The sequence below is a fragment of the Brassica oleracea genome, chromosome C2 (assembly GCF_000695525.1).
Source record: "Brassica oleracea var. oleracea cultivar TO1000 chromosome C2, BOL, whole genome shotgun sequence".
Taxonomy (NCBI): Eukaryota; Viridiplantae; Streptophyta; class Magnoliopsida; order Brassicales; family Brassicaceae; genus Brassica; species Brassica oleracea.
In genome coordinates, this window is record NC_027749.1 from 40,850,345 (window position 1) to 40,863,621 (window position 13,277).

General features: G+C 43.4%; 1 protein-coding gene and 1 pseudogene across 1 annotated transcript; one reads left to right on the plus strand and one right to left on the minus strand.

Annotated features, from left to right (window-relative positions):
* Positions 1 to 736: 736 nt before the first annotated feature.
* LOC106324240 lies at positions 737 to 13,215 on the plus strand (annotated as a pseudogene).
* On the minus strand, positions 12,690 to 13,277 carry LOC106326657 (putative invertase inhibitor). The gene has a single exon (XM_013764572.1). It carries the CDS (start codon positions 13,239 to 13,241, stop codon positions 12,705 to 12,707), a length of 537 nt encoding a protein of 178 aa, XP_013620026.1. The 5' UTR covers positions 13,242 to 13,277; the 3' UTR covers positions 12,690 to 12,704.

Genomic DNA, 13,277 nt, shown 5'->3' on the forward strand with positions numbered 1-13,277 from the left:
AATAGAGATTGCTATTTTTGTCTCTATATTTAGAGGAAAAAATAGCAATCCTATATAATAGAGGCATATATATATTTTATTTACAAAGTAGTCCTTTCACTTTTTGAGATTATATGTAAAATACATATTTATGTAGAAATATAATTTTTAACATATAAAACACACCGTTTTTTGTTTACATAATAAATTTTAATTTTTACAAGTATACTTAAAATAAAAAATATTATTATTTTACTGAAATTCAAACTTTTTATTAAACAAATGATATTTTAAATTTTTATATTTAAAACAAAATTATTAATTATAAATTAATTTTTAAAAGTTGCAAATAGATTTTACATCTAGATAACAAATTAAAGTCAAACATAATATTAATTAATACAACATATTGTAACAACTTAGTAATCCGGTAAATTACTTTTGGATCCACAAAGATCATTAAAATATTTTCCAAACGAAGTGGATGGAGGAGGAGTTTGTTGATTTTGTTACTGGTGACCGCGCTTTTGTAAAATCTGTGCTTTTACTACTTCGAAATACTCACGAACATTCGGATGTTCTATGGAATTTAGGTCACAAAATAAAATTTTGTTTTCTTTCTTTCATCTCTTTCAAAGCAAAATCTTTACTTTGAATCTCCAAATCATGTTGTCTTTGTTCACTTGACTTCTTTAATTGCTCCAAAAAGTGCTTATTTCCTTCTTCTAATGTATTGATAACCGATGTCGTTTGATCAACAATCTTTCGTTTTATTTTGGATTTCTTAACTCCAAGTGGTCGTGAAGACGGAGATCCACTATTATTCTTATTATCATCATTTAAATTGAGTGAAGAAGAAGATAACCTTGGTGATGCTTGCCCTGGAGAATCAAGATTGAGATTATCTGATTCTAAAGAAGTGTATTCAACACCTGATCCTGATGATGAGCCTAAACCTGATACTTACTGGTTAAAGATTTCTTCTGTTTCTCCTGAAGAAGCGATCTCCGGACTGGGGACATTGTGGGATTCTTAGTCCTCTTCTTGTTTATCTATGTTTCGACGAGCTAGCTTGATCGTTATATGAAAGCAAAAGTGAAAGACTTTTACCGTCCTTACCGATGTTATATGGAATACATTTCTTGGCCTGAGTTTGTTCCCTACTAGTGGTCCTCACAAGACTAGGAAAATGGATTACGTTAGATACAGTGGTCATACTGATAGTTGTCCATGAACCTCGTGCTGATGCTTCAACTTTATGGAAAACTGATTTAGTTCGTTGATGAGAAGTATATGATTAGGCTAGACAATGAGAGTCTCCCTACTGAAAATATAACCAAAGGTATAATGTTTTTCTATCATGTTCTGTGTTCTCGAGTTGTGTATCTGAGGTATACTGCGCCTTGTGGGAAGATTATAAGTGACAAAGGTGTAGGGAAGCTTTCTATCCGTTACAGCGAGTTTGAAAAAAATGCATCAAACAGTTTAGGAAGCTGAACTTTATCAAAGGAGATAGAGATCTGTTACGGTTTAGAGTAACAAACTTGAAAAAGAACACGAATAATGGAAAGATATGGTATTTTTATTGATCAAAAGCGATAAGTACAAGAGTTTTTCTTAGGAGTACACCTCTCGTTCATGAACTACTGATCAATACAATTGATACCCTCTAACAATGTCATACTCTCTCTCTTACACTACTGGCTGCTCGCGATCATACGTCCCCCGTGACCTACCCATCACGTGCCATGTCTGGTGACTCATCACTCCAGGCGTTATTCCTTATCCTTCTAGAACTACTGCCCTCAAGCTCCAACACTCAATGGGCCAAACAAATATCTCCTGCTTTATTACTTTTGGGCCCTGCGCCTGTAGTGGAACAGGATAGGAGGGCGTAAGGCCTCGTACGTATCAATACCATCCCCAACGAAATTGACCTTTTCCTCAAGGTTAAAGTTCGGAAATTTCTTTTTGATGGCTGCAACCCACTCCCAAGAACACTCATGATCCGGTAGTCCTTGCCACTTAATCAAAACCTCCTTCTGTCCTGTTCCAGCGTGTACATGAGTGGCTATCACCCCCTCAGGAACAACCAACAGTTCGCCTTCACGGTTCAGTTGTGGTGGTAATGGTAGACTCTCCCTCGTTTCACCTACTGCTTTCTTCAACTGTGAGACATGGAATGTAGGATGGATTTTGGCCTCTTCCGGTAACTTCAACTTATACGCTACCATTCCAATCCTTTCCTCAATTTCAAACGGCCTATAGAAGCGAGCTGATAGCTTCTCATTCAATCTGCTCGCTAGTGTCTTCTGTCTGTAAGGACGAAGCTTCACCTGCACCCATTCTCCCACCTTGAATTCAACCTCCCTGCGGTGTTTGTCAGCACACTCCTTCATCAGCTGATGGGCGCGATGCAAATTCTCTTTTAAAAACTGTAATGCAGCATCCCTTTCTCGTAGTTGAGCTTCCAGCTCAACGTTGGAGGTAGACCCGTTCTCATACTTGTTCAGCGTTGGTGGATCCCTTCCATACAGAGCACAAAACATCGTCATCTTTAGCGTCGAGTGATACGCGGAGTTGTAGCTCAGTTCTGCCCACGCAAGGTAAGTCACCCATGTTTTAGGTTTCTCACTAGCAAAGCAGCGAAGATAGGTCTCCATACTGCGGTTCGTGACCTCAGTCTGCCCATCAGATTGAGAATGATACGCGGTGCTGAAGCACAAATTCGTTCCAGACAGACGAAAAAGCTCCTTCCAAAACGAACTGGTGAAAAACCTTATCTCTGTCTGACACAATGGTGCGAGGAAACCCGTGCAATTTAACAATCTCTTGAATGGAAACCATTGCGACATCAGTAGCAGAAAACGGGTGACTGAGTCCCACAAAGTGGCTAAACTTTGTTAAACGTTCGACAACTACCATCACCGTATTCAACCCCCGAGATCGAGGCAGTCTGTAACGACCCGCTCACGGAGTATTTTTATTTATAAAAACATGGGTCCACAAAAGGGGTTTCTTTACAAGGAAGTGAAATTTATTCTAAGTGTTGAACTTTTGTATCGTTATGAATGGAATAAGAACAACAGTTTTCTCTAAGTATCAAAGGCCATTCTTACTATTAAAGCATCGATAACATAGAACAAACGAGGATAAACCGACCGTAGAACGCTTGAAGTTTGAGGAAGTGGTCGGCGGACCGGAGAGCCAACTAAGGAATGTTCGGACGTTCGGGAATGCGGGTTCCAAGTAAGTCAAGTTCGATAAAGTCATCTTTGACGGGATGTTCGAAAGGAAGGTCAGGTCTGCGGGAGTCGTTTAAGGAAAGAATTGTAGAGATTCGGTCAAGACTTTGTGGGCAAGGTTTGGCCAAGCCAAATAAGGAAACAGCAATAAATTTCCGGCTTGGTGAGCAAGTCCAAGAGTAATATAAAAAGGGACCTTCAGCTCTCATTCTAGACAGAACTCAAAAACCAAGTCTTAGAGAGAGGCAAGAGCAAGAACGCAGTCCTAGAGAGAGAGTTTGGGAAGGGAGGATCGGGCAAGAAGGATCGCAGGATTCTTCACCGGAAAAACGCAGCTAAGTTCAGAGTCTTCGATCTTTTAAGATCAATCCAGCTGAGGATGTGATTCGTGACAGTCCAAAAAGAACTAATTGTCTGGTTTTGATTCAATATGATTGTGTTTATGCTTGGATAGAATTGTTTATGGAAAGTTTGCTCATCGTGTTCATAGGAAAATGTATGATAGAATTCGTTTATGGAATGTTCGTTCATTGTGATCTCAAGAAATGCATGCAAAATTTAATGGATAGATAATCGAGATATGTTAGGATGTTTAAGTGAAAAATGAACGTTTGATCTTGAGAACATAGGACATGAAGTAATAACGCGTATAAGGAAATTATAATCGAACTGAGTTAATTAAGGGAACTGGTTAAGAGGATGTAATGGACATTCGGATCGCAGGTTTGGCTATGAGCCGTAAGGGACCGACGGGTCGCAGGTTTGGCTTCGGCCGCAGGTTCGGCTTCGGCCGCAGGTTTTGGCTTCGGCCGCAGGTTTTGGCTTCGGCCGCAGGTTTGGCTTTGGTCGCAGGTTTTGCTTTGGCCACAGGTTTTGGCTTCGGCCGCAGGAATATGGGCCTTCGGGTCGAAAGGTTAAGAACGGCTAAAGTAATGAAAATGATTTAACTAGATAAAATAAAGAAATGATAGAACCGGATGCTAGGGTGTTAGTATTGCTTGCATGTTTGATTATTGGACTATAGTGGGCGGTTTTGAGCGTCCTCACTGAGTATTTTTGTATGCTCATTCCTCCTTTTGTGATGCAGGTGATGAGTAGTTGATTGGACCGGAGTGCGGGACGATGAAGACCATCGGGACGGGTTAATCTTAGACTTGGGATTTTATTTGGGAGTTTTATGAATCTTATTTCCATTATTCTACATTATTACTCGTATTTATTAATAAAGCTGCAGATTTTGCTTAAGTTTAATTATTGAATTTTTACTTAGAAAATTTTAAGGTTTTTAAAAATATTTTCGGGTCCGGGTGTTTCAATTTGGTATCAGAGCGGGGTAGACCAGCCAGCCCCGTCCTGGCTGGTCGATCTTCGAAATTGGGATTTGTGGGAACAGGTGGACGTACCGATGGTCTAAGTCTCGCGCAAAGGATAAGTGTTTGTGATTATGTGAATGTGTTATGTTTGAATTCTTAGTGTAATGGCTATGAGAGTTGCGGAATGAACAGGTGTTAGTGTGAGCTAACTTAAGTATCGACCCACATGGCTAACACTAGGAGGAACGTAAGGGATGGGCATGAAGAGAACGTGAATGCGACGATCGTGGATAGCACGGGGGCCAACGGAAGAGAGGATGCTGGTGGCGTCAATGGTGCTGCGAGGGGTGCACGTGAAAACGAGATGCCACCCCCACCCCCACCACTGGTTGTCCCTCCCATGGACGCGGCAATGGCCAACATGATGCCGATGATGCAAGCATTCTTTACGCAGATGTTCCAGTGTCTCCAGCTTCCGGTTGCAGCCGTGGTTCAAGAGGGCGAAAGGGGAAATGGGATGCAACATTCCCCACGGGCGCCCAACTATTTGGACATGATGAATCAGATCACTAAACTCAAGATAGGAAAGTTCAGTGGTGGGTGTAAGCCGATGGAAGCGGACGAGTGGAAGACTCGTTTGGAGCGGAACTTTCTGTCTTTGCATTGCGTGGAAGAGCATAAGAAGGACCTTGCGGTCTTTTTCCTTGAGGGTGATGCATACCAGTGGTGGCAGGGGGTCCTTCGTAGAGACCTGACGAAGGTGCACGATTGGGACTCATTTAAAGAGGAGTTCAGAGGAAGTACTTTCCAACCGAGACCCGTATCAAGTTGGAGACTGTGTTCCTTGAAGTTTGGCAGGGGGCAAGATCTGTAAGAGACTATGAGCATGAGTTTAACCGACTCAAAAAATATGCCGGACGAGAAATGGACGTTGAGCAGCGTCAGGTTGAAAGGTTCACGCGCGGGATGAAGCCTGAGCTTATGACCATGATGGTGAGTAGAGATTACAACACAGTCGGAGAGTTGGTTGAGAAAGCATCATTGGTGGAAAGTGGGCTGGAAGAGGTGGCTAAACACGAACGTTCACGAAGGAACAAAGTGTCATCGAGGCCGAAGAGAGTTGAGAACCAGGCGGTTGGTGTGGTTATGAATGTGTGTGGAACGTGTGGCAAGATGCATCGTGGGGTGTGTCATCAATGTATCGGTGGATGCTTTAAGTGTGGCAGCATGGACCACCAAATTCGGGACTGTCCGGATGTAGGCGCAGGGAAGTGTTACCTTTGCGGTGATACTGGACATTTGGCTCGAGACTGCAGAGCACCTAGGAATGCGCAAGCGGCTCGTACGCGTGGTGAACGTCCAGAAGGTGATCAGCAACAACCGGCTAAGAGGTAGAACGTGGCACCAAGGGTGCATACGCTGGGCGTTGAGGATGGAGCAAACCCGATAGATGGTAACTCTCTTACCTTTCACTCTCTAAGTTAATGTTCGAATTTTATGCTTAGCATAGGAGTGCATGAATGGTTGTGTAGGAACTGTTTTCATTGGTGGAATTAAAACCCACACCTTGTTCGACTACGGGGCGTCGCATTCCTTTGTGCGTCCTGAAGTCGTGGCACGTTAGGAATCTAAGAGTGGCTTTGAGGGCGGCATTAGAATGGTTCAGGCAGCGGGTGGCGCGATGCTGAAGTCGCATGCTATCTATAGAGACGTGTCAATCGTGGTGGGCGGTGAGAACATGCCAGGCGATCTGATTGTGCTTGAGACTAAGGGTTATGAAGCAATCCTTGGAATGGACTGGTTAGCCCATTATCGAGCTAACTTGGACTGTGAGAAATGTCAGGTGACCTTTACTCGGAAAGAAGGGAAGCTGGTGTTTCAAGGGAAGAAGAAGGAGAGTGAAATCCCGGTAATATCAGCTCTAAGGGCAGAACAGATGGTCGAGAAAGGGTGTGAGTCATTCCTAGCAACGATCACAACTGCGGGTGCGGACCAAGAAGTGTTGTTGGGCGAAATTCCAGTGGTGCAAGAATTCGAAGATGTATTCCAAAAGCTTATCGGGTTGCCGCCATCACGGGACGAGCCATTCACGATAGAGTTGGAGCCTGGAACTGCTCATATTTCCAAGGCCCCTTACCGCATGGCTCCAACAGAGATGGCTGAGTTAAAAAAGCAATTGGAGGAAATGATCGAGAAAGGGTTCATCCGACCTAGCAGCTCGCCGTGGGGTGCACCAGTGTTGTTTGTCAAAAAGAAGGACGGTAGTTTTCGCTTGTGCATTGATTATCGGGGGCTGAACCAAGTAACAATCAAGAATAAGTACACGTTGCCTCGGATTGATGAGTTACTGGATCAGCTCAAAGGATCATCATAGTTCTCAAAAATTGATTTGGCATCGGGTTACCATCAAATCCCTATTGCAGAAGGAGATGTTAGGAAGACCGCATTCATGACAAGGTACGACCATTTCGAGTTCGTGGTCATGCCCTTTGGGTTGACGAATGCTCCAGCGGCGTTTATGAAACAGATGAATGGGGTGTTCCACGAGTTCCTTGATGAATTCGTAATCATCTTTATCGACGACATCTTGGTGTTCTCAAAAAGTTCAGAGGAACACGAGAGGCATCTAAGGGTGGTCATGGAGAAACTAAGGGAGCATGAGTTGTTTGCTAAGTTAAGCAAGTGCAGTTTTTGGCAAAGATAGATTGGATTCTTGAGCCATGTTGTGTCCGAAGCAGGAGTTGCGGCGGATCCCGAAAAGGTAGCAGCCATTGCGAACTGGCCGAAGCCGGGAACGCCCACAGAAATCAGAAGCTTCTTGGGGTTAACAGGTTATTATCGTCGGTTTGTGAAGAGCTTTGCAAGCTTGGCTAAGCCACTAATCCGGTTAACGGGGAAGGACGTGAAGTACGAGTGGACGGCCGAATGTGAAAAGAGCTTCGCAAGCCTGAAGGAGAGATTGATGAGTACACCAGTTCTAGTACTGCCGCAGCATGGAGTGGCATATGTTGTGTTCACGGACGCATCAAAGATGGAGCTCGGTTGCGTCTTGATGCAAGAGGAACATGTGATCTCTTATGAATCTCGACAGCTGAGGAAACACGAGGAGAATTATCCCACCCACGATTTGGAGATGGCAGCTGTTGTGTTTGCAATTAAGGTTTGGCGGTCATACCTTTATGGGGAGAAGGTTCAAGTGTTTACAGTTCATAAGAGCCTTAAGTACATCTTCACCCAGCCGGAGTTGAATCTAAGGCAAAGAAGATGGATGGAGATAGCTTATCACCAAGGGAAGGCTAATGTAGTGGCTGATGCACTGAGTCGTCGGAAGGCGAGTGTCTCTGCAGAGAAGGAATTGGGAGGGTTGATATCGATGTTGGGAATGTTGCGGGTTGACGTGTTAGTGTACGAGTCAGTTCATCTAGGCGAGGAAGCAGCGAATCGAGCTGATCTTCTGACTCAAATAAGGTTGGCCCAAGGGGACGATGAAGCATTGGTTAAAATGGTCGAGGATGGTGTCGTGGGATACTGGAAGACCAACAATGAGACGATCATCTTCCATGGACGAGTATGTGTCCCAAATCATAAGGAGTTGAGGGAGAAGGTGCTAAAGGAAGCACACCAATCTAAGTTCTCCATACACCCAGGTGCGACAAAGATGTACCATGACCTTAAGCAATACTATCATTGGTCGGGGATGAAAAGGGATGTGGCCGAATGGGTGGCAAGGTGTCCGACATGTCAGTTAGTGAAAGAAGAGCATCAGGTTCCGAGTGGCTTACGCTGCAGAGTTTACCCATGCCCGAGTGGAAATGGGATATGATCACGATGGACTTTGTGTGCGGGTTTCCAAAGACGAAGGGCTGCAAGGATTCAGTATGGGTGATAGTGGACCGCTTAACTAAGTCCGCACATTTCCTTCCTTTCCAAATGTTAGATGGCGTGGATAAGTGTGTGGAACTCTACATGAGGGAAATTGTGAAACTCCATGGTGTTCATGTTAGCATTGTGTCTGATCGAGATCCACGATTTGCTTCAAATTTCTGGATGGCATTCCAGAGAGCTTTGGAAAATAAGGTGCACATGAGCACAGCGTATCATCCGCAAACGGATGGACAATCAGAACGGACGATTCAATCATTGGAGGATTTATTGCGGGCTTGTGTGGTGGACTGGGATAAACTTTGGGAGAAGCATTTACCGCTAGCTGAGTTTGCATACAACAACAGCTATCACTCGATTATTGGGATGTCACCGTACGAAGCCTTGTATGGACGTCCGTGTCGCACTCCCTTGTGTTGGATTGAAGTAGGAGAGGGCCGAGATCTTTCACCAGGGGTGATAAAAGAAACGACAGACAAGATCAAGTTTGTCAAGGAGAAAATGAAAGAGGCCCAAGATCGGCAGAAAAGCTATGCAGACAAGAGGAGGAAGGAACTAGAGTTCCAAGTGGGGGAGATGGTTTACTTAAAAAGGGTGACGTTTAAGGGAAACGATAGGACGGCTAAGATGGGGAAACTGCAACCGAGGTATATGGGACCGTTTAGGATTGTTGAGCGAATTGGACCAGTGGCATATCGTTTGGAGTTGTCTGACGAGCTCCATCCATTTCACGATGTCTTTCATGTGTCTCAATTGAGGAAGGTGGTAAGGTATCCGGCATTGATTGTTCCACAACCACCTGAAGATTTTTGTTCTGGTCTATCGACTCATGGGAAGCCAATACAAGTGACCAGCCTCCCAGACGAGCAAATCAGAAGGAAGAGAGTTCCTATGGTCGAACTAGTCTGGGAGCGTGATGGGATACGTGAGACTACGAAGGAGCGTGCAAGCATGATGAGGGCTGAGTATCCAGAGTTATTTGAGAATCAAGTGGATGAGCAGATGGCTGATGCGGATTCGAGGACGAATTCCTAATAAGTGGGGGAGAGTTGTAACGACCCGCTCCCAAAGTATTTTTATTTATAAAAACATGGGTCCACAAAAGGAGTTTCTTTATAAGGAAGTGAAATTTATTCTAAGTGTCGAAATTTTGTTTTGTTATGAATGGAATGAGAACAACAGTTCGCTCTAAGTATCAAAGGCCATTCTTACTATTAAAGCATCAATAACATCGAACAAACGGGGATAAACCGACCGTAGAAAGTTTGAGGAAGTGGTCGGCGGACCGGAGAGCCAACTAAGGAAAGTTTGGACGTTCGGGAATGCGGGTTCCAAGTAAGGCAAGTTCGATAAAGTCATCTTTGACGAGATCTTCGAAAGGAAGGTCGGGTCTGCGGGAGTCGTTTAAGGAAAGAATTGTAGAGATTCAGTCAAGACTTTGTTTGCAAGGTTTGGCCAAGCCAAATAAGGAAACATCAATAAATTTCCGGCTTGGTGAGCAAGTCCAAGAGTAATATAAAAAGGGACCTTCAGCTCTCATTCTAGACAGAACTCAAAAACCAAGTCTTAGAGAGAGGCAAGATCAAGAACGCAGTCCTGGAGAGAGAGAGTTTGGGAAGGGAGGATCAGAGGATTCTTTGCCGGAAAAACACAGCTAAGTTCAGAGTCTTCGATCTTTTAAGATCAATCCAGGTGAGGATGTGGTTTGTGACAGTCCAATAAGAACTAATTGTCTGGTTTTGATTCAATATGATTGTGTTTATGCTTGGATATAAGTGTTTATGGAAAGTTTGCTCATCGTGTTCATAGGAAAATGTATGATAGAATTCGTTTATGGAATGTTCGTTCATTGTGATCTCAAGAAATGCATGCTAAATTTGATGGATAGATAATCGAGATATGTTAGGATGTTTAAGTGAGAAATGAACGTTTGATCTTGAGAACGTAGGACATGAAGTAATAAAGCGTGTAAGGAAAGTATAATCAAACTGAATTAATTAAGGGAACTGGTTAAGAGGATGTAATGGACCTTTGGGTCGCAGGTTTGGCTATGAGCCATAAGGGACCGACGGGTCGCAGGTTTTGCTTCGGCCGCAGGTTCTGGCTTCGGCCGCATGTTTGGCTTCTGCCGCAGGTTTTGGCTTCGGCCGCAGGAATATGGGCCTTGAGGTCGAAAGGTTAAGAAAGGCTAAAGTAATGAAAATTATTATCTAGATAAAATAAAGAAATGATAGAACCGGATGCTAGGGTGTTAGTATTGCTTGCGCGTTTGATTATTGGACTGTAGTGGGCGGTTTTGAGCGTCCTCACTGAGTATTTTTGTATGCTCATGCCTCCTTTTGTGATGCAAGTGATGAGTAGTTGATTGGACCGGAGTGCGGGACGATGAAGACCATCGGGACATGTTAATCTTAGACTTGGGATTTTATTTGGGAGTTTTATGAATCAAATTTCCATTATTCTACATTATTACTCGGATTTATTAATAAAGCTGCAGATTTTGCTTAAGTTTAATTATTGGATTTTTACTTAGAAAATTTTAAGGTTTTTTAAAATATTTCCGGGTTGGGGTGTTTCACAGTCACTCTACGAAATCCATAGACACATCCTCCCAAACCTTCTCCGGGACCGGTAGAGGTTGTAGTAAGCCCCCGGGTGACAGCGTGGTGTATTTCTGACGCTGGCAAACCTGACAAGCCGGAACTCGTAATGGCCATCGTGAGTCCGGAATGCAGTTTTCGGAACATCCTCCTTCTTCACCAATATTTGATGATACCCTAACCTTCGATCCAGCTTAGAAAAGACTCGAGCCTGTGTAATTCGTCCAGCAGTTGATCGATCATAGGGATAGGGAACTTGTCAGGAACCGTCACCCTGTTGAGAGCCCTATAATCGACACAAAATCTCCAACTGCCATCCTTCTTTGGAACCAAACGCACTGGACTAGAGAACGGACTGCCACTCTCCTGGATTATTCCCGCAGCTAACATTGAGGCGATCTGTCTCTCTATCTCTGCTTTTTGTATCTGCGGGTAACGAAAAGGACGGACACTGACTGGTTTTGCTCCTTCTTCCAGTGTGATTCCGTGCTCTTTACCTCTGGATGGAGGCAGCTCCGTGGGCTCTTCAAAGACCCTAGCGTACTGCTGCAATAGCTCCTCCCATCAGAATGTTCCACGCTACTCAAGCTCATACCAACGCACAGATGATTAAGTTTTTGACTACAGTTGCTGAGTGGTATCGGTCTGCGGATTTGTGAATTTCTGCTCTTACATTGTCCGTGGCTCGCTTGCTTGCTTTACGCTGCAAAGTATAAAGCTAAGATCATGAGCCAAAGTGTATAAAGGAGCTTCTAGGAACTTGAGCCGTCCTTTAAAGGAGAAGAAAGGTTTGTCACCTGAGTATAACAATCTTTTGAGAATGGGTCTTCCTGAGTCTATTGATGGGCTTGTTTTACACAAGAATGTCTCTTGTTCCGGAGACTGATTACTCGCCGGCTAACAGGAGACCTAAGCATGAGAAGTTTCTGATGGAGTACTTGACGCTTGATGAGCCAAAAATGTTAGAAGAGCAGAAGAGATTTATCAGAGAGAGTGGACTGGTGTCGCCTCAGGATTACACATCTATGTTGGTTTGGAACTATAAAAGAAATGCTAATTCACATGGATCAGGTTTCGATTCTAAAGGATCAACCTTTCTTGTTGGGTTCATCATCTAGTTACTGCAACCGCAACTGCAACGATGATGATAATGAGGAGGGGAAGATTCAAGAAGAAGAAGATGAAGATAATGACGATGGGCTTCACATTGCACACATGTGAGAAAACATAACTATTACCATTTTTAACTCCTTTGTGAACCTTCTAACTTGATAGATCTCTAAACCGGTTTGTTTGTGGTTTGTGAAATAGTATTGTTCGCTGTGGTTACATATGGTTTTAGTATCAGTTTTGGATTCATTCTGCTAACAAAACTAATATATTGTTAAAAATGATTTTGCAAGAAATTGAGTTGGCTATGCTTTTTTTGGGTTTGGTTTGGATTAGTCAACCGGATTGAACACACTTAGATACCGGACAGTATTGTAAAAAGCACCAAATATTTCAACATTGGTATTCAATCTCAGAAGATTTTGGTTTATTTAAAGGCTTCTCTGATCTTTAATATATGCAGATAACTCTCTATTGAAGAGGTTATGAACATTGCTTCTACGATTCCTCTTGAGGTAAATTATCAAATATTATTTTTCCTTAATCCATGTTTTGATTACACTTTTAGTATATTTTCATTTCAACATTGTTGTAAGAGCTAAACAAATAGAAATAGTCTGAGTCAACACATCGTTGTCTTTCGTAAAAGGAGACTTCTGAGGCGTTTTTCTTTCTTTGAAACCAGTTTCGCAAGTGCTAGGCGCATCCATTGCAGCACTCATACCCACCTTGGCGGTTTTGTTTTTACGCGATTTAACGCTCGTCATAGCTTCGTTCAAGGAAGCAGTAGCGTCTGTATAAAGCTCAAGGCAGTCGCGTAACGGCATCTCACTGTCCTTTGCGAACTTCTTCCCCTTGAGAATCTTGTCAGCCATTGCTTTCAAGCTGGTCGTTTTGGTGGCAGCGTTCTTGGTCGAGGCCATGACCAAGTCGGCGAGGCTTTTTGCGGCCTTGCTCTGTGGGTTACCTTCAAGGGTCTTGATGCAGAAATCAAGTTTGATTTTGGGGTTTGAAGCTGCAGCTTTCTTGCAAGAATCTTGAATGAGATTTTGTGCGGTCGCAAAACCGTTGACGAGGAGAAAGAACATTACTAGGCAAAGCAAAATTTTCATCTTTTATTTATTTATTTATTTTGGCTTAGAAGAGAA

Excerpts from the sequence above, each read along its gene's own strand:
- LOC106326657 (XM_013764572.1), bottom strand. The coding sequence starts at position 13,241 with ATGAAAATTTTGCTTTGCCTAGTAATGTTCTTTCTCCTCGTCAACGGT.